The 19,612-nt window shown below is 54.9% G+C and overlaps 2 protein-coding genes across 48 annotated transcripts in view; one reads left to right on the top strand and one right to left on the bottom strand.

Moving 5' to 3' along the window:
- Madd (MAP kinase activating death domain) overlaps nt 1-1,056 on the top strand; it is a 42,249-nt gene extending 41,193 nt beyond the window's left edge. For all 47 annotated transcript variants that reach the window (XM_075961351.1, XM_075961334.1, XM_075961337.1 and 44 more), the window contains 2 exons: nt 20-66; nt 153-1,056. In XM_075961351.1, coding sequence (XP_075817466.1) covers nt 20-43 — 24 coding nt within the window. In that variant the 3' untranslated portion in view covers nt 44-66; nt 153-1,056. The remainder of the gene's footprint in view (nt 1-19; nt 67-152) is intronic.
- Nucleotides 1,057-1,831: 775 nt separating this feature from the next.
- On the bottom strand, nt 1,832-19,144 carry Mybpc3 (myosin binding protein C3). The gene is made up of 33 exons (XM_075961352.1): nt 19,066-19,144; nt 17,647-17,913; nt 17,028-17,150; nt 16,864-16,947; nt 16,629-16,777; nt 16,321-16,438; nt 15,700-15,748; nt 15,520-15,549; nt 15,310-15,363; nt 14,698-14,712; nt 14,304-14,467; nt 13,401-13,533; nt 12,962-13,086; nt 12,779-12,884; nt 12,515-12,681; nt 12,042-12,207; nt 11,352-11,458; nt 10,947-10,976; nt 9,510-9,649; nt 9,228-9,308; nt 7,470-7,629; nt 6,938-7,042; nt 6,668-6,856; nt 5,934-6,068; nt 5,661-5,828; nt 4,048-4,136; nt 3,697-3,892; nt 3,400-3,539; nt 3,093-3,252; nt 2,857-2,993; nt 2,392-2,578; nt 2,211-2,248; nt 1,832-2,111 (listed from the first exon to the last, which is right to left on the bottom strand). Exons 1-32 carry the CDS (start codon nt 19,088-19,090, stop codon nt 2,238-2,240), a joined length of 3,810 nt encoding a protein of 1,269 aa, XP_075817467.1. The 5' UTR covers nt 19,091-19,144; the 3' UTR covers nt 1,832-2,111; nt 2,211-2,237.
- Nucleotides 19,145-19,612: the final 468 nt, after the last annotated feature.

Genomic DNA, 19,612 nt, shown 5'->3' with positions numbered 1-19,612 from the left:
CTTGCCTGTCCGGTTTTAGTTCCTGAAATTAAAGAAGTGGTGAGCCACAAGTACAAGACGCCGATGGTGAGTGTGTTGCCCAGTGCGGGCCGCGCGCGCGATGGTGCGGAATCTCAGTGTGACTGATCTGCCTGGTCTTCTGTGCCCTGCAGGCCCACGAGATCTGCTACTCTGTGTTGTGTCTCTTCTCGTATGTGGCTGCAGTTCGTAGCAGTGAAGAAGACCTCCGGACCCCACCTCGGCCTGTCTCTAGCTGATAGAGGAGTTCCGCAGCTGGCCCAGCCCACGGGCCGCCCTCACTCTTGCTGTTCTTCAGCACCGAAGCTACAGTAATGGAGAAGGGATGTGTGTGTGTGTTCTCTGCAAGCTCCTCCCACAGTTCAGCTGGTTTTGTGTGATGTCTGAAGTGTGTCTTTGTGTCTGTCCATCCCATTCCCTTCTCTTCCTCCAACACCAGACTAGCCTACTATCCCCTCAGGGCTCCAGAGAGTGTGTGTCTGTGGGGCCACTGTGAGCCCCCCAGGAAGTGTTCTGGAGATGTTTGTTCTGTGATTCCATGTCCTTAGACCCTCCAGTTTAGGGGTCTTCTCTCCGTCTTCTGTGATGTGGCACTGTAGGGTACATAACACAGTTCCTTGGGGTCAGCCTTCCTGACCGAGGGCTGGGCGGGAGGAAAGGAGCTGAGGGAAGCAGGTGTGAACGGCAGCCTTCCTGCTTCCTCATATGATTCCTAAACTGTGGCCGCAGGTCATGTTGCTGCCTGCCCCACCCCAGCGGCAACGCGGTGTTCCTGGACTGACCACTATGTGGGGAGTTGGGATCTTTGCAGTGATCTTCCTGGCCTTTGGCACAAGATGACAGAGGGGTGAGGGAGATGGTCTGCCTGAGAGCCAAGCCGAGTCCAGCATGCATGTCTGTCTACAGTGTGTCCTGGCTTCAGGCCCGGAGGAGGACATGGACTGGACAGGAGATGAATGTAAATATTTCAGCTCTGCGTTATTTATAGAAAGTGTACAGCTGTGTGATGTGAAGTAAATGTCTTTAACTCTGCTCGCACTCCCTGGCTGCCGTGCACTAAATGATGCCTTCTCTCAGCTCAGGCCTGAGGAGGGCTATCCCCAGTTCACCCACATCTAGGCTCCGGCCTCCCTAGGATGCCAGAGAGGGACACCTACTACAGGAGGATTGTAAAGGTCTGGGGTGCTCTGGCCACTGTCACAGAAAAACGCAGGGGTGTTGTGCTGTGACCTGGGACTCCTATAGAGCCAGGACTCTGTGTTCCGGCCAAGTGTGTGTTTTATGTTGAGTAGAACTAAAATAGTAGCCCACATCCAACCTCCATGGGCAGAAGACCACCACCGTGCAGTCACTCCTAAGACCTCCATGGGCAGAGGACCACCACCATGAAGTCACTCCTAAGACCTGCTGGTCACCAGATTTATAAGGAAACTTGATCTCTGCGGAGGAAGACAGTGAAGGTTGCGATTCCCTGTGCTTGCGCTAGGTGGAGTGTGTCCCATGTGAGACACGTGGTCGTGAGCTGTGGATGCAATGGGATCTTAATGCCACCAAGTTCAGGACTCTACCCGGATGCTGCCACCTGGGCCACCTGGGTGACGCTCATGCCTATGCCTACAAAGGAAAGCCCTGTGGCTCCTGAGATATTTACGTCCATCCTTTCCTCGCCTGTGGGGGTGGAGGGGAGACTGATGCCCTTTCTAGTGCTAATTAACGTCTCCCGGATACAGGACATTGATTTGGAAAATGACATGCTGTCAAGATCAAGCAAACGCCCGTATGCTTTTCTGTGGACAGGAAACATCAGCCCTTTGACTGCACCGATCTTTTATTGCCCTTACACAGTGAGCCAGGCAGAAGGGCCTTTCCCCAGCCAGCATTTCTGAAGACCACACACTTTGTGCCCCCCAGATCAACAGCACTCCTTAGGAGCTATGAAGTCAGTTTCTGCAGAGTTCAGCAGACCTGCCTGGTACAGCTGCTGGCCAGTCCTCCCCAGCCTAGGAGGCACACGCATACACACACACACACATGCAATGGCAGAAAGGGCGGCTCCTCCAACTCCCTTCTGGACTTGTGGCATCCACCTGTACCTGTGACAGAGGTTACCTTGTGAGTGAACTGAAGCCCCCTGCACCCCCTTTTCCTGATAGCCCCCTAGGCTCTGGGTCTCAGGTGGTCTGAATACACACCTGTTCACCTCTGGGGAGCCATCCTGGTCACTGAGGGACTGTAAGAGAGAAGCAGACAAACCATGGTGTCTTCCCAGCCCTCCAGGAGTCAGCCAGGGTGTTCTAGCAGCCAGAGGTGCTGTTTGAGCTGGGACAGCAGAGCTAAGCCCAGGGTCCCTGCTTTGTCCAACAGGCTCCTTACCTCGTACCTCCAGACGGCACTCACACTGTGCCTCACCCTGCAAGTTGGTGGCCCTGCAGACATAGACACCCCCATCATAGGGGCAGGGCTTCCTGATCTCCAGGGTCAGGACTCCCTGCTTGCTGAACATGCGGAAACGAGCATCTTCTCCCAGGTCCAGGCCATTCTTGAACCAGGAAATCTTGGGCTGTATGACAAGTAAAAGGAGGGAGACTAGGGAAGCGTCCAGGTGATGGGGAACTGGTGGGGTTCAGAGGGACTGTTCGAGCACCCACTGGAGCACAGACTCAGCCCGGGGCTGAGAGTGAACAGAGCCTTCAGTGAGGCCTTCGGCCCTGTTCAGGGGAAGGCTGGAAGATATCTAGAGATGGACAAAGAGAGTAGGCAAACTCAGGAAAGGACTACCCAAAGGGAGCCCAGGAGACCAGCCTCCAGGCAGTCTAGCCCAGGATCTTGAGTCCCTACCTTCGGACTACCCCGGACAGCACAGCAGAGGACGGCATTGTAGCCTGCAATGATGGAGCGGTTTGCCAAGGGCTGAGTGAAGCTCGGGGCTTCAGAGAAGTCCAGGGCCTTGTACGTGGGTGGCTCGTATGTGATGCCTGTTGGCAGCAAGTCTTAGTACCAAGAAAGTCACCCCAAGCTAGGCTCCCTTCCCTTCCCCAGTGGAACTCCCCACAGTGGGAGTGATGGTGCAGCACCTGGTCTTGGAATAAAGACAGGCTCCTTGGTGGTAGCGGCTTTGTCACTGGAACCCACCATGTTGTGGCTGAAGACCCGGAAGTAGTAGCCGTTGCCAGTGATGAGCTCCGATACCACGCAGTGAGTGCGACGATAATGTTCCAAAACAGTGAACCACTCCTGGAGGGTATGAAGGAAAGGGGGGCTCTTTGAGGGTGCCTCTTGTGCCTCTACCTCTGCGGTGGAGGAAACCAAATTACTGGATTAAGCAAGGGGAGGACTGTTAGGCCGCAGAGGGTATGTGGAGGCCCAGGGCCCCGGACTCACCATGGACTTCTTGTCAGCTTTCTGTACAGTGTAACCCCAGAGCTCTGTATTGCCATCATCTTGGGGTGGCTTCCACTCCAAAGCCACATTGAAACCCCAAGTCTCAACGATCCGGATATCCTGGGGAGGACTTGGCTTGTCTGCAGGAGACAGATCTGATTGGATCACTGCACGATCTGAAGCTGCCTGAGCTGAAGCAGGGGGATGCTAGCATATAGAGCCCTTCTGCAGGGGCCGGGTTTGCAGGCTCCACGTCAGGAGATGGATGTACTGAAAGGGAGGCTCTGGGCTACATACCCACGATCTGTAGGACCAGCGTGGCCTTGTCCTCCATGTTCTCAATTCGAACTGTCACCTGGTAAGTGCCCGAGTGGGTGCGGCGGGCAGCCCGGATGAACAAGATGGTGTCCGTGGGGCTGTTGCGTATGCTCACCTCATCACCTGCCAGTGGCTGCCCCTCTTTGGTCCAGGTCACCTGAGGCCGAGGTTTGCCCTGGGGGAAGATGACCAGCCCAGCTCTGAGCTTGTCTCTCTGCAAGGGCTGGCTGGCACTACACCAGCCACACATGGGACTGGGGTCTCAGGGTCCACAGCCCCAGATCCTTCCACTGTGGTTTCTCCCTTGGGACAGGGAAGGGCTCAACCTACCTGGAAAGGAATGAGGAGGTTCACGGGCTCCCCCACCTTCTTCTGGATGTTCTGGCGCAGGTGTCTGGGCAGCTGGAGTCGTGGTCGTTCTGGGGGTTAAAGGGAGGCCCCAGCCTGAATGATCTCACAGGTCCAGAGCACCATAACTAGGAAGAAAGCTGCCCTGGGCCAGATTCTCCTAAGCCCCAGGAGTTCCAGGATGCTATCCACTGAGCCTCCCTGTAGTCCTATCATTTTGTTTTGTTTTGTGCATGTGGTTTTCACTTTTTTAGATTTATTTATGTGTTTGAGCATTTCGTCTGCATGTATGTATGTGCACCTTGTGTGTGCTGGCAGAGGTCAGAAAAAGGCAGTGAGTCCCCTGGAACGGAGTTCAGGAATGGTTAGGAGCCATGCATATGGGTGCTGGAAGTCAAACCCTGGTCCTCTGCAAGAACAGCAAGTTCTCATAACTGTTAAACCATCTCTCTTTCTTTGAAGAGTAACTCATGTAACCTAGACTGGCCATAAACCCCTCATCCTCCTGCCTCCACCTCCAAGTGCCAGGATTACAAGTATATGCCACCATATCCAGCTTCACTTTAAGAGGGCAAGCGACTTATTTGGAGTCACGCACCTTGTAAAATGTAAGTTAAGGCATATTCTAGGCTTTTAGAGCCTCTGCCCAGGACTGGTTAAATCTGTTACTTCTTTCCAATCTGGAGAACTAATCCTACCTTTGTTGAGGTAAGGAACAGAAGAATGAGCCAGGGGCGTGTGGCACACACCTTTAATCTCAGAGGCAGAGGCTCTGTAAGTTTGAGGCCAGCCTGGTCTACTAGTTCCAAGATAGCCAGGACTATACAGACAGACCCTGTCTCAACCAACAATAACAACAACAGAAGAATGGGAAGAGGATCCCAGATCACCCTAAATGCCCCTGAGCCTCCTGTTCAGTTCTGTGAATGGTCTGTGTGCTGGAGTGCTGGGGATATTATCCTAAGGTGTGTGGCTTTTGTTTCTGCTGCATTTGTTTCACTCTGTGAAGCTGATTCTTTGCCTGACTAAAACACCTGATAGTCTAATAAAGCGCTGAGTGGCCTATAGTGAGGCCGGAGCAAGGATAGGCGGGGCTGGCATGCAGAGAGGATAGATAGGAGAAATGAGGCCAAGAAGGAAGGAGTAACAATAGAACAAGGGAAGGAGGACATAAGGGGCCAGCCACCCACGGAGTAAGAGTGAAAGTAACAGATACAGAAGTAAGAAAAGGAAAAAAGCCCAGAGACAAAAGGCAGTTGGGATAATTTAAGTTAGGAAAAGCTGGGAAGAAATAAGCCAAGCTAAGGCCGGGCATTCCTAACCAAGAATAAACCTCTATGTGTGATTTATTTGGGAGCTGAGTGGGGTGACCCTCCAAAAAGCCAAGAGTGAAACATCGAACAACACTGGAGGTGAAACAGAACAAGAAAGTTATGGCCTATATACTTCCTGGTCCAGAACTAGGGGCTCTGGGGAAAATCAGGACATAGATGAAGGCCCTGGTCCCTTCTGCCCCAGCCCCCCTGCCTCTGGCAGGGCCTCTTTGGTTGGGAACAGGAGGTCAGTGCCAGGTGTCATCGCAGAAGAACACTCACGCAGTATCTCCTGTACTGTCACAGGCTCCTTGGTGATGACAGGGGCTCCAGGTCCTGCCACATTGTGTGCCCTCACTCGGAACTGCAGCCGTGCCCCAGTGGGCAGGTCCTTCACCAGCAGTGAGCTGCGCTCTGTCAGCCCCTGCAGAGCCGGCACCCACTCCGAGCCTGGGTGTGGGCACAGATGAGGGAGAGTCAGAAAAATCCCTCCCACCTTCTGAGGGCTGCCCAGGGCCCAGCAGGGTGCTGGGGCTGCCGCGGTGGGGTACTCACAACCCTCCTGGCAGTACTCCACACTGTAGCCATCCAGGCCTCCTGCACCCACACGCTCAGGGGGCCGCCACTTGAGTGAGACAGTGGTGTCAGACACATCCTCCACAGTCAGGTGGGTTGGTTCACCAGGGGGCGCTGAGCAGAGACAGGTGGAGAGGGTCAGAGTGAGCCTGCACCACATGGGATGGATGACTTTCTACATGGATGTAGGAAGGACTCTCCTGTCAGTGTAGGGCATGCTAGACGGGTCGAGAAAGCCAACAAGTGTGAAACGTGGGTGTTTCCTGGCCTTGTAGGGCTAGGTGAGTAAGGCTGGGGCTGTGACTTGTCCATTTTAGGACTCAGATTCAGTTCCCAGCAACTCCTGTAACTCCAGCGAATCTAGGGGATTCGCTGCCCTTTTAGGGTCTCTGAGAGAGTGGTGCACACCTTTAAACCCAGCACTCAGAAGGCAGAGGCAGGTGGATCTCTGTGAGTTTGAAGCCAGTCTGGTCTACATAGAGAGTCAGCCAGAGCTACATAAGTAAAACCCTGTCTCAAATCATAGAGGGACATGACTAGCATCCCCCAGGGTGTCTGTTCTATCAGTGAGGTGTCTCTGAGATGTCCTCATCTGTAAGACAAGTCAGGTTACCCCCGACAGTACAGGAGCCCAGGCATGTGAAGGCCTGTGTAGAGGCCGCCTGTCAGCTAAGAGGCTGCTGCCATCTGCCCTCTTGCCCCAGCTTGTTCACCTATAGGCATGAAGGGCTGAGAGGCAGGGCTGGGCCTGGACATTCCCACAGCGTTGACCGCATACACGCGCATCTCATAGGCTACGCCCTCGATCATGCGCCTCGCCTCGTGGCTCAGCTCCCGCAGCAGATCAAAGTTGAGCCTCATCCACCTGTAGCTCTTCTTCTTCTTGCGCTCCAGGATGTATCCTGAGAGAGACGAGAGCTCAGTCTGTGCCCAGCCACTCAGCTGACAGCTGCCCTTGGCCATCCCGGTGCCCTGGCACTCACCCAGGACCGGCTGCCCGCCATCATAGGCAGGTGGTTCCCACTGCACCGTGCAAGAGTCCTCGCCCACATTGCTGATCCTGGGGGCCGCGGGAGCGTCTGGCACATCTTGATAGGGACAAGGAATCACGTCAACTGTGTCCACCCCTTTTCTTCACACCCCCCCCACCAGTAACAGCCACCTGCAACCACCACCTCCAGAGCCAAAGCCACCTCGAATCAGCTCATGCCACCACCCACCATCTCTCTTACCGCCCATGGCTCCTCACTGGCCATTTTCACCTCATGTACCAGCTCCAATTGGCTGGCTACATCCACCCAACCCACCTGGCCCTCCAGAACACAGAGATTGTCCCATGCTTATTTCTCCCAGAGAACGACCAATGCCACAGGCAGTGGCATCTTACACACGCATGTCCCTTCAAGCAGGGCTTCTCTCTGACATAAAGAAACCAGTCACTACAATTGCGATTGCCTGCTCGCGAGTGCCCCTGCAATAGCTGCTGGACCCCCCGTGGGGCTGCTCTATGCTCACCGATAACCTTGACTGTGAGGTTGACCTGGTCCTCGCCCACGGGGTTCTTTACTGTGACGGTGTAGACACCTTCATCTTCTTTCTCTGCTCCCTCAACTGTGAAAACACTGCGGTCTTTGGTGGTCTCCACACGGACCCGGCCTTCAGTCTCACACAACAGCTGAAAGGGAGAGAGAATTGGGGACAAGACCCAAGTCAGCCTGTAAGGTAGCCATCAGCGGAAGTTCAGTGCTGGGTCTGTGGGAAGCGGTGGGGACAGAGCCTGGGTGGGAACTGAACCCCCATGAGTGACTAGTTTAAAATTTTCAATGTGACATCACAGGCAAGGGCTCAGACTCTAATCTAGTTTTATCATGAAATCTAGACTCTGTGTGCCTCAATTTTCCTATCTGTCAAATGGGAAGAATGTGACCCCACAAGAGCTATTGTGAGGCTCCAGAAAGACCACAATACCCAGTCCTTCAGAAGAACCCGCAGTGGCCATGCCAGGCAGGGTGCCAGGGAAGGCACTCCCTCCCCCTTACTTAGAGGAGCACAGAGCCGAGGTCTGGAGGCACAGTCTCCAGGCAATCAGGAAGCCTCTTCCCTGCTGGCTAGCTTTCAGAGAGCCAGAGGTTGTCGGGGAGAAAAGCTACCCATGTTCTCCCCCAGCACAGCACCCTGCATCCCAAGATAGCAACCTGCCAGGCGTGTGTCCACTGGTGCGCTAGCGAGACCGCTATGGGGTGAGTGCTGCCCTGTTGGGACATGAGGCCTACTCCACAGAGGGATGCCACGCTTGGTGCTGTGATACCGCTCAGAAGCCCTGGCTGAGGCGGCTCTAGGCCCCAGGTTGAGCCTCCTATTGTTAGTTTTGTTAATGGTCATGTTGTCAACCTTAGTCAAGAAGCTTCTTTTTGCAGTGAAGAGCAAGCAGTCAAGACAGAGATGCGTAAAACTTAGTGCCGAGAGAAAGAGAACGAATGTTCAGCCCTAAGTCAGACATCTCTGTCAACTGCGCTGCTGAAGAGGGATGCTAGAGTTGGGTATAATGAGGGGTTCTGACTCACAGATCACAGTCCTCTGCAGGAGCCGGCAACAGGAACTGAGTCCGGCTGCCAGGCAAGAGGGGAGGGAGTGCATGCAAGCTTTAAGGCTGCATTTATAGTATAAGAAACCATGCCCAAGTGGGCTGAAGGAACTTCACAGCATGCTGCCCAGAGACTCGGAGAATGTCTAGAGGGTGAAGCAGGGAAAAGAGAAGAGCCCCACCCTGGCTGGCGCACTGCAGGCTAGTGATAGTGCTGGGCCGCCCGTGTTCCAGTGCGTGGTCCCACACCTACGCATTTGTTGGCAGCACTAACTGAACTTAGAGGGTTAGAGAAACAAACCCTCTAAGACAGGGCAAGTGGATGTCTGAGTTTTGAGGCCAGTCTGGTCCACATAGGGAGTTCCAGGTCAGCCAGGGCTGCATGAGTCCCAGTCTAGAAGAAGAAAAGGAGGAGGTGGGAGGGGAGAGTGTGGGGGCTGGAGGTGTAAAATGGTAGATATGCTCTTATTTCATTGTATATATGAAGTAAATTCTCAAGAACAAGGAAAAATATTAATAAGAAGAAAGAGGGAAATGAGGCAGGGATTCAGGAACCATTCCAGTTACAATGACTTCCTGTAAAGTCAAGGCCACTTTGGTGCAGGTCTGTCATCCGTCCACCATTCCTCGGCGTGGACACGGCATAAGTAGAGAAAAGTGAGGACCCTGAGCCGCGCCTTTAAACTCACCTTCTTATCAAACACCCACTCTTCCTCTGCACCAGCATCTTCTGGGGCACCAGGAGGGGGCCCAGCTGGTGCCTTCTTCTCCTGGGAACAGAACAGACTGAATTAGGGCTAGAGGTTCTGAGTCAGCTTTTCTGCCGTGCCTGCATGTCTCCAACCACGCTCTGCCTTCTGGCCAGTGAGGGGCCTCTGTGCTCCCAGTGAGTGGGGTGGTGGGGTATGGAGCAGAGCCATAGCTCATCTGCTACGACACAGGTAGGGAAACTGAGGCAGGAACCACAGTACCTGTGTGACGGTCTTCTGCCAGACCACAGAGGGAGCAGGATCCCCAGAAATAGGGACGTCCAGGCGTAGCTTGTTTCCAGCAACAACCACAATGGTGTCTGGGGTTCTGCCGGGACAGTCCAAGTGGATCTTGGGGGGTTCTGTATGGGGGAGTACAGTTTAGAGGACCCACAAATGCGACAGAGGAGGTACACAGGTCATTCCATGGGTGCTGTAAGCTCATGTCCCTGACTGTTGGCTTTTGTCATTTTCATCTAGGTATAATTTATGGACATTAAAAAGTGCAAATTTCAGCAGAGTTAGTCCTGTGGGGGTTTTGTTTTATTTTTAAGACATGGTCTCAGCCGGGTGGTGGTGGCACACTGCTTTAATCCCAGCACTTGGAAGGCAGAGGCAGGGAGGATCTCTGTGAGTTCGAGGCCAGCCTGGTCTACAGAGTGAGATCCAGGACAGCCGGGACTGTTACACAGAGAAACTCTGTTTCAGGGGGAAAAAGAAAAAAAAAAGTCAAAAGAAAAAGAGTTGGGCTAACACCTCACACTAGTGACACTGTCCCTGTCGCCTCTCACTTTAGACCTGAATAAATCAAAGCCAGAAGGGATGATTCAGCTGACAAAATCAGAGGAGTTTAATGCCCAGAACCCACACAGGAAGCCAGATGCGCACAATTAATTCCAGCACTGGAGAGGGAAGAGGGGCGGATTCCTGGGGCTCAATGTCCAGCCAACCTCACTTAATCAGAGCCTCAGGTCCCAGTGAGAGCCCCTCAGAATGGATGGTACCCAAGAACTAACCCCCTGGGTGGAATCTGGACTCCAAATGTGTGCACATAAATTCACCTGCACTACACAAACACGCACACACACAAAGAATTCGAGGCCAGAGAGATTATGATTACTCAGTGCTCATGTCTAGTAGATCTGGGTTGTGCTGGCTAGATATTTCAGTTTGACACAGCTCTAGTAGAGGAAACCTCTACTGAGAAAAAAACGCCTCCATAAGCTGAGAATGAAGGCCACCCTGTAGGGCGTTTTCTTAGTGATTGATGGGGGCGGGCCCAGCCTGTTATGGGTGGTGCCATTCCCTGGGCTGGAGGTACTGGGTTCTTCTATAAAGAAGCAGGCTGAGCAAACCATGAGGAACAAGCCAGTAAGTAGCACCCCAAGGTCTCTGCATCAGCTCCTGCCTCCAGCTTCCTACTCTGTTTGAGTTCCTGCCCTGACTCCCTTCAATGAAGGGCTATGATGTGGAAGTGTACGCTGAATAAACCCTGTCCTCCTCCCACCAGCTTCTGCTCACAGAAGCAGAAACCTAGACATGGGTCCCTATTCCAAGGTCTTTGTCATCTCTAGCTGTGACAAGAAAGGGGTTTGGGTTGAACTGGGATGTGGGGAAAGAGACAAAGCTGGGTTGGCACAGAAGGGTCCCAAGACTCACCCTGCCTGGGTACAAAGTCAATCTTGACCTCTGAAAGAGAAGAAAAGCAAGGAACACTAAGAGAAAGGAAGGGCCCAGCCATCAGCCACAGGGCATCCGGCCTTGCCCCAACTGTGTATGCTTGCACACGCACGTGCACACACACACGGCTAGTTCAAGTGGAGCTTGGCAGACAGGTTGTAGGCACACATGCGCACACACACACACGCACACACACACACATGCGCACACACACACACACGCACACATGCACACACACACACGCGCACACGCACACACGCACGTGCACACACACATGGCTAGTTCACCCATGAAGTGGAGCTTGGCAGACAGGTTGCAGGCACACACGCACACACACACACGCACACACACACACGCACACACACACACACACGGCTAGTTCACCCATGAAGTGAAGCTTGGCAGACAGGTTGCAGGCAAATCCTTCAGGCACGAAACTGTAGTCAGCCTCGTCAGCAGGTGTGACATCGTCAATGGTCAGTTTGTGGACCCTGAAGGGCAGTGGGAACACAAAGGTCCCTACCGTGTCACACAGTGCTGACCTCTCTGTGCCTCACCCTGACTCCTTCATGTCCTGGTATTTAAAATGTGGTTTCTCTCTCTAGCCTCGTGCTTTCCAGCTCCCTCCCGTGATCTCAGAGGTCAGCAGTGCAGAAGAGATGCCTGCATTGGGGCATCCCTATGTCAGGGGCCCTTGGAGACAGGCAAAGGCTGATCTGGGATGAGCCAGCAGCACCTCCTCCATGGTCTCTGGTCTCAGGTGGGGAAATGGCAGGGCACCTGACCCTGTGTGTCCCACACTCTTTCTCCCGCACCGCTGCCCTCTTGTCTTACAGAGGCTCTCCCTCTGGGATTTCCTCACATCTGTCCTCTGCAATATTGTCTTCCTGCTCTCTTCTTTTTTTAAGATTTATTTATTTATTATGTATACAGTGTTCTGTCTGCATGTATCCCTGCAGGCCAGAAGAGGGCACCAGCTCTCATTACACATGGTTGTGTAACCACTATGTGGTTGCTGGGAATTGAACTCAGGAGCTCTGGAAGAGCAGCCAGTGCTCCCTCTCTTTCACTCACCGCCCTATATGGGACACCTTTATGCGGCTGTCAGGCACCAGCTCCTTCCCGTTCTTCAGCCACACGCCACGCACATTCTCATCTGAAACCTCACACTTAAACACAGCCTGGTCCTTGGCACCCACTGCCAGATCTGCGATGCTTTGGTACACCTCCAGCTTCTTCTCTGGGAGATAGATAGAGCCGATAGATAGAGCCTATGATAAGGAAGGATGCAGTAGTGCGGACCTCTGTGGGGACGTGTGGGCTTGCAGGCAGTGGCAGGTATGCAGGCGTCTGGCCAGGTATGTGCATTTGTGAAACAGACGTGTGTGCCTAAACTTGGGTTCAGGGGTGACACTGCCAGGCTCACCTGACCCCCACCCCCACGCCAACACTCTGCAGTGCTTACTTCAGCACAACCATTTTACAGATGAGAAGATGGGGCTCAGGGCCCTCCATGTGGCCGGTCAGGCTTGGGCTGGTACCCTCACCTTGCACAATGAGCTCAGCCAGTGCCTGGCCTCCGCTTGTGCGTACTGCGTAGTGTCCTGCATCCTCCAGTGTTGCTTCGTTGATGATCAGGTGGTGTTTCTGCCCATCCTTCTTGAACCGGTATTTGAAGGTCTCCTCACGAGTGAGCTCCACCCCGTCCTTCAGCCTGGACAGACATGGGACAATGGATGTCTCCACTCCCAGCCCTGCCTCGTACCCCCACCTCCCAGCCCTGCCTCGCACCCCCACACTCCTACACTCACCATTTTACTTGGGCCCCTTCTTCGGATACTTCACACTCAAACTCCACACGCTGTCCCACCATCACCAGCTGGTCCTCCAGGGACCGTGTGATGAGCACCGGGGGCTCTGTCCAGGGGAGAACACCGTGAGGGCTGCTTCCCTGTGGCCTCTTTTCCTCCCGGGTCCCCCGGTCCCGCGCCCACCTTTGACAAAGAGCTCTGTGCCGCATTTCTCGCCCCCCACTACACACTGGTAGGCTGCATCGTCTGCCAGGGAGCATTGGCTGATGATCAGGGTGCGCTTAGTCCCGATGGACTCGAAGATGTACCTGGGCAGGGCACAGGGCGTATCAGGAGTGCCATGGCTATCCCTCCTGGGCTTGGTGCCCTTCACAAACCCCACGCCTGCTTCCAGTTGTCAAGGAGAGACTTACTTGCTATGGAAGAGAAGGGGCCATTGCAGGGTTCCACACAGAAGGAAGTGATACATAGGGAAAAAGAGAGATGGGTTAGGTTAAATGACCTGGAATTAGACCCTGGGGGTCAGGAGGGAATAGGGGAGATATAAATGAGGACTGGAGAGGTAGGGCAGGGCAGCTCTCCCCAGCCCCAGGGCCCGGGACCCCGCCCACCCCCACCACACCTGCCACTCATCTGGATCTCCTGTCCATTCTTCAGCCACTTGACCTCAGCGTCTGGATCAGCCAGTTCCACAGTAAGCCGGATCTTATGGCCTTTGTTTACCTGGTAAGCAGGCTCCAGCTTCTTCTGAAAGGCTGAACACCACACCTCAGCCCAGCAGCCCTCAACGCCCACGTTTCCCCAGGCAGCAGCCACAGCCGCCAAGGCAGCTGCCTACACCTTCCCTGCCCTGCTGTGTATTCCTGCCACACCCTCTGGGTTTTTGTGATGACCGTGTCTTCAGTCTCTGTTCTGTGTCTGTCCATCCCTTTGTCTGTCTCTGCCCTGCCTTCCTTCGGGTTGTTTCTAACTGCTCAGCTCTTGGGCAGGGTCAGAGGCATTGTGAGAACGGGAAATGTGACCCATGCCCCTCTCTTCCTCTCATTAACGTCAAGCCTCATTTTAGCGTCCCTAACAACGTCCCTCCCTAGTGCTGTCACTGCCCTAAGTCTAGTGTTGCAGGGAGAGAATGGATTAGGGAGATGGAGTGAGTGCCCTCCAGTCAGTCCAGAGCCCAGGGCCACCTCACAAATGCTTCCCCTTGCAGCCATGTTGGTAAAACCAGAGCCACAGCCCTGGAATGCTCAGGCTGGGCCTGGAGACAGCAGCGTAGGAACACAGGTGTCCAGTGCTATCCCTTAGTCTCTGTGCCTCAGGTTCCTTACTTGCCAAAGTGAACTGATAATAGTCTCTTGGTGCTGTTGGGGAATTACATTAGGTAATTATGTAAAACATGCTCTGTGTTGCTTATGTGTTAGTTCACTCTCTTTACTGCCAGTACTGTCTTACCCCAGCCTGCAGGCTCTTGTGTGGTGCTTTCTGACGTAGCAGCTGTATACTGGGAGCTAGAGTGGGAAGGGCTAACCTGTGCTCTTCTTTTCATCATGCTTCATGCCCTTGAGCCTCCTCAGCATGCCTCGCAGATCGGTGACGCCGTGCTGGAAGGCGATGCGCTCGTACTCTGAGGGTGGCGCCTGTCTCAGGATCTCCCACACGTCCTCCTCAGCAGGTGCCTCCAGTTTTGAGTCCCTGTGCCCCATAGGCCCCTGGGAAGCTTAAGGCAGTCCCTCTTGTCCCTTCCTGGGGTGGGGTTCCTGGACACAGGATGGGGGACTACCTCTGCCCTATTCCCTCCCCTCTCCTCCCCCTTCCTTTCTCTTCCCTTCTCCCTACTTTTTAATCCCCTTCCTCCCAGTCTACAGGCCTAGGAGTTTTGGGGGTTGAACGAGGGTGGATTCTGAGGTTGCCCGGGCACTCACCTCCGGAAACTGCTGCTCCCAATGAGGAAGAAAGGACAGGGACACATTAGAAGTCTGGGCCCTTCCCTACCAAGACTGGGGTCCTTCCCAGGGCCTCCACTTCCTCCCTCTTCCAAATACTGTGCCCCTACTTTTCAGAGCAGACCTGCTCTTCTTAATATCCGATAGAGAATGGGAGCCACCCGAAGCCTCAGGAGTGTCACCCTGAGGTGTGTGTTTCACCAAACCCCGGAAGAAAGAGCGCACACCCCCAAAGCCAATGTTCTCTCGCCCCAGAGGCTCCCAAACCCATTGCTTACTCTCTGGGCAGGAAGGAACAGCAGCAGGAGCCATGCAGGGTGGATAGGGAGAGAGGGAAGGCAGGACAGAAAAAGAAATGAAGTCAAGGGCTTGGCTAGGTCCTCAGAGTCCTCAGGAATGACCTACTGGAGATGCTACGTGGGGCCTTAGGGGGGTACACCGAGGATGGGTGTCGGGACAAAAGTCCTTTCCACACTGGGATTCTCCCATTTAACAAGGAATTCAGCTCAGAGAGGTGGTGTGTGCAGAGCCACAGAGCTGGGAGACCTCAAGGTCACTCCCTGCCCTGGGAGCCGCTACCCAAGGACTTACCTCTTCTTCAGCAAGGAGCTGAAGTCCAGAGTTCCCACATCTTCATGGCTGTCACTGTGGAAAGGGGACCCCATGAGGCTTCTGGGGAACTCGAAGGGGCTTAGAGGGTGGGGTGGAGTAGGAGGAAGGGACACAGCCCAATGGGGCTCCCACCCATCTCAGATACACCTGGGGTCTGGGTATGGGACAGAGAAGGACAGGAAAGGGTACCTGGTTCGCCGTCCTGTCCCAGCCAGGCTCCTGTGGGTTAGACAGTGTCTTCAGTGACCCAGGACCCAGTTTCCCTGCCCTTCACAGCTCTGACCTCCCTATGTCCCTATCCAAAACTTCGAGTGGCCTCGGCCTCTCCCACTGGCCTCCCCCAAGTCCTGAGGAAAGAGAGGCACTCACGTGCGGCGGAAAGCTGATCTGAGGTCCAAGTCTCCAGAGCCCATGGCCTCTGTATAGAAAGAGAATGAAGTGATAGGGTTGCTCAGAGGGGACCACGGGACTCAACCACCTTCTCAACTTGTCCCAGGGTCTGTGTCCAGAGAGGTGAGACAGTTTGCCATCCCAACCCCTATGGTAGGCAGCTTTCCACGCACCTCCCAGTTCACACTCAACTGTGTCAGGGACACAAACAATTGAAGCAGAGCCCACCCTTTATTTTCGTCCAAGCCTCCCATGACCCTGAAAGACCCTGAAAGCATGGATTTTGTTTGGTTTTGTTTTTCGAGACAAGGTTTCTCTGTGGCTTTGGAGCCTGTCCTGGAACTAGCTCTTGTAGACCAGGCTGGCTCCAAACTCACAGAGATCCGCCTGCCTCTGCCTCCCGAGTGCTGGGATTAAATTCATGCGCTACCACTGCCAGCAACCATGGATTTCTTTTACACCCTTGGTGATCAGCGCTGGACATGTGGTCAGTCTGGCTATCTAGCCACAGAGTCGCCCTCTTTAATGTTGGGAGACAGAGCCCAAGGGACTAAGCACCCGCGAAGACCACAAGACCAGGTCAGACACCAGGTCTCTCACCATGGACAGTGAGGTTGAAGTTGCAGCTGTCAAACTTGTCCTTGGTGGACACCTCGCAGCGGTAGCCCCCCGCAGAAGTGGCTTGGGCGTCTGTAATGTGCAGCTCAAACAGGTAGACCTGTGGGCAGGAGACGAAGGAAGTCAGGGTTCACACATACAGAGCTTATACTGTGTGATTGACAGAGGATCTACCTCTCAAGACCCACGACTGATGCTTGCAGGCACATGAACATGAAATGCCAAGGAGACGGCTGACTCAGGAGCGGTTTTGTGCAGTGTGCAGCTGGTGCCCCCACCAGGTGCCCCACCTTGCTGGCTCGGTCGTAGCTGTCGTGAAGCTGTAGGTGCTGGCCCACCTTGCTGCTCAGGTCCACCCACTTGCCCTTGAACCACTTGACCACTGGTGGTTTCAGGAGGCTGGCCCCAGCCACGCGGGCCGAGAAGACAATGCTGCCCCCTGTAGGAGAGGGGCGACGGACTGAACTTGGGGTACTCTGGAGCTTACTTCCCATAACACCCCTGAGCACAGAAACCTCCACTCACCCACCGTCACCTCGCCATCCTGTGGCCGTGCCAGAAAAAGGCCGATAGGGTCATCGGGGGCTCCCTGACTCCCTGGGGCTGAGCCTGAGAAAAAAGGCTTTTGAGACCTGTCCTGGGACACTGTCCTCCCATTGGCCTGTCCCACATCGCCCAGCCCCCTTTACCTTCAGGACTTGGAACATTTCCTTCCCACTCAGTGACTGGTGCTGGGACTTCTCTGGGGGCTCCAGGGGCCTCCTCAGGGGTGGGAGCAACTGCAGGCTCTGTCTTCTCGTGTGACACAGTTTCTAACCAGAGACACCACATACACCCTCTCAGACTCCAGTCACCTCAGCCACCAGGCTCGCGCCAAGGGGAGGCGCTGGCCTGCATCTCCTGTTCTCGCCCTCACAGCCCACCTGCTCCACGTCCGCATTTCTGCTCTGAACACCCCTGAGTCCATCTGCTGTCCTCTTCCAGGCTCTGGTCTTGACGCCCCCCCCCCCCCCCAGGCTCTTAGGATTCCCTGCCAACACACACAGCTAGCCAAGTCCTTATCTAGGTGTGACGTCACTGTGGGCTGTGCAGGAGAGGGCTGCAGGTCAGCGTTGTGTTTCCCCATCTCCACAATTCAGAAAAGGCGGCAGCCACCTCTAATGTGGAGAGAGATCTTGGTGCGGAAGCGGGAATGGACATTTTTGACTTACAGCATTGCCAGGGCCAAGGCGAGAACCTAGCGTCCATTCCCTGCTCAGGGCTACAACTGAAACTCAAGCCTTGGGAAGAAGGTCGGCAAGCCCTTACCTGCCTCTGTGACCTTGAGGTCAAACTTGACCTTCGAGGAGCCCGCAATGACCGCGTAGGAACCCTGGTCTGCAGGGCACACATCTCGTACTGTCAGTGTGTGCCGCTTGCCCTCTGCTGCCAAACCGTACTTGTCACTGGCACCGATGTCACTGCCGTCCCGCTGCCACCGCACTTTCACGCCTGGGCGCTCTGTCTCAGCCTCAAACACGGCAGCGCTGCCTGTTGTCACCTCCACGGACCGTGGCTTCTTGTTGAAGGCTGACACTGAAGAGCCAGATGGAGACTGCGGGACTGGGCTCCCTGGTGCCCCATCCCTGCCCCCCTGCGGGTACCGGGCTCCCTGGTGCCCCATCCCTGCCCCCCTGCGGGTACCGGGCTCCCTGGTGCCCCATCCCTGTCGCCCTGCGGGTACCGGGCTCCCTGGTGCCCCATCCCTGTCGCCCTGCGGGTACCGGGCTCCCTGGTGCCCCATCCCTGCCGCCCTGCGGGGACCGGGCTCACTGGTACCCCATCCCTGCCGCCCTGCGGGGACCGGGCTCACTGGTACCCGTCCCTGCTACCCTTCTTTAAAGAGACTGGGGTAAGCACACTCCAAGTCTCTCATTAGTGCTCCAACAGTTCCACGGAGTAGGTGCAGCCATATTTATGTCTCAGGTTAAGTGATAGAAGATGACAGATGGAAGAGCAAGTCTGCTGTCCTGACCACCACACAGGACACTCCTACCTTGGATCCTCTCCCTCCTGTCTAGGAACACTCCCGTTAAGCCCAGCCCACCTCCCACCAGGAGGCCACCCCCACCCCTGCACTCTGCCTACTTGGAATATAGCTAAATTTGTCCTCTGAGGGCTTCAGACTAAGAATGAACAACTGAGATAACGCTAGCCTGGGAGCAGGGGTGGGGTGAGGGTGCGGGTGGGGGGCTGAAGTTGGATCCCTGCCCTGCCCTGCCCCAGTGACCTCTGCAAGGGCACAGGACTGGCCAGGCCCTGAATTATAGTTTCTCGGTTCTGTGTTCTTCTCCAGAGAAGAGGAAGTGTCCTCCACATCTAGTCAGGCATGATGGCGGACGTGGAGAGGTGAAAAGGGTCACTACCCCCACACTCACTGTGCGTGAGACCAGGAGGTACTCAGGGGCACAGCGAGCCTGAGCACCTGGAGCCTGAATTTGGGCTCCCTGAAGTGAGGACCCTGGCTGAAGAAGAAACAGGTCAAGATGGAATGGGTGTTGACCTAGGTCCTTCTTTCAGTGGCCCTGGCACAGGTGGGAAGGGGAAAGAAACTGAGAAATAGACAGTCCAAAGATTATTCTAGCCCCTCCTGGAACCTCGAGGCCTCATCCACATTATCCTAGCCCTGCCCCCAAGCTGTGCACACCCACCGCCCCAGATTCACACCCAACCCGTGCGTGCAGCTACCTGTTTTCTTCCCTGGCTCAGGCATCTTGAGAATGGTCACACCAGGCAGGTAAAGCCACCCAGGAGGAGCTGAGCAGGCCCTGTGGTCTCACTATTTATGAGAGCCATCCCCCTCCCCATCCCCGCTTATCTGACTCCTGCCAGTCACCCGCTAAATATAGACAAATTCCATCCAGCTGAAGTACCTCCATGGAGAAGATAGAGCCACTTGGTGGCTCCCCTCCCCCTCCCCAGCATGGTCGGATGGCTTCTGCCCCTCCAACCCTCTGTGGACCTCAGGAGGTCCTCGCCCTTGTCTGTGTATCCATCCAGCAGAAAACTACACTGTAGAGGTGCTCTTGCCTGTGACACCCGTGGCTAGAGCATCCAGGGCTTGGTGCTACTGTTCTTTTGATTAGCAGAGCCCTGATGGACATTGCTGCACCACAAGGGGCAGGGGCCTTGGACCTTGGAATGCTGGGTGGGCTTAGTCTAGGCTCAGGCAGGGAGGAGCCAATGCTGGGAGTTACTATCACCTTAAGGGAAGTGCTAGATGAACCTACAGGTG

This window comes from Microtus pennsylvanicus, chromosome 2 (assembly GCF_037038515.1).
Source record: "Microtus pennsylvanicus isolate mMicPen1 chromosome 2, mMicPen1.hap1, whole genome shotgun sequence".
Taxonomy (NCBI): domain Eukaryota; kingdom Metazoa; phylum Chordata; class Mammalia; order Rodentia; family Cricetidae; genus Microtus; species Microtus pennsylvanicus.
This window is presented reverse-complemented; position numbering and strand designations above follow the sequence as displayed.

Coding starts and splice junctions, on each gene's coding strand:
- Mybpc3 (XM_075961352.1), bottom strand. CDS start 19,090: ATGCCTGAGCCAGGGAAGAAAACAG. Junction 15,550..15,699: donor AGATCAGCTTTCCGCCGCAC/GTGAGTGCCTCT, acceptor TCTAACCCACAG/GAGCCTGGCTGGGACAGGAC. Junction 3,540..3,696: donor GCTGGTCCTACAGATCGTGG/GTATGTAGCCCA, acceptor TGTCTCCTGCAG/ACAAGCCAAGTCCTCCCCAG.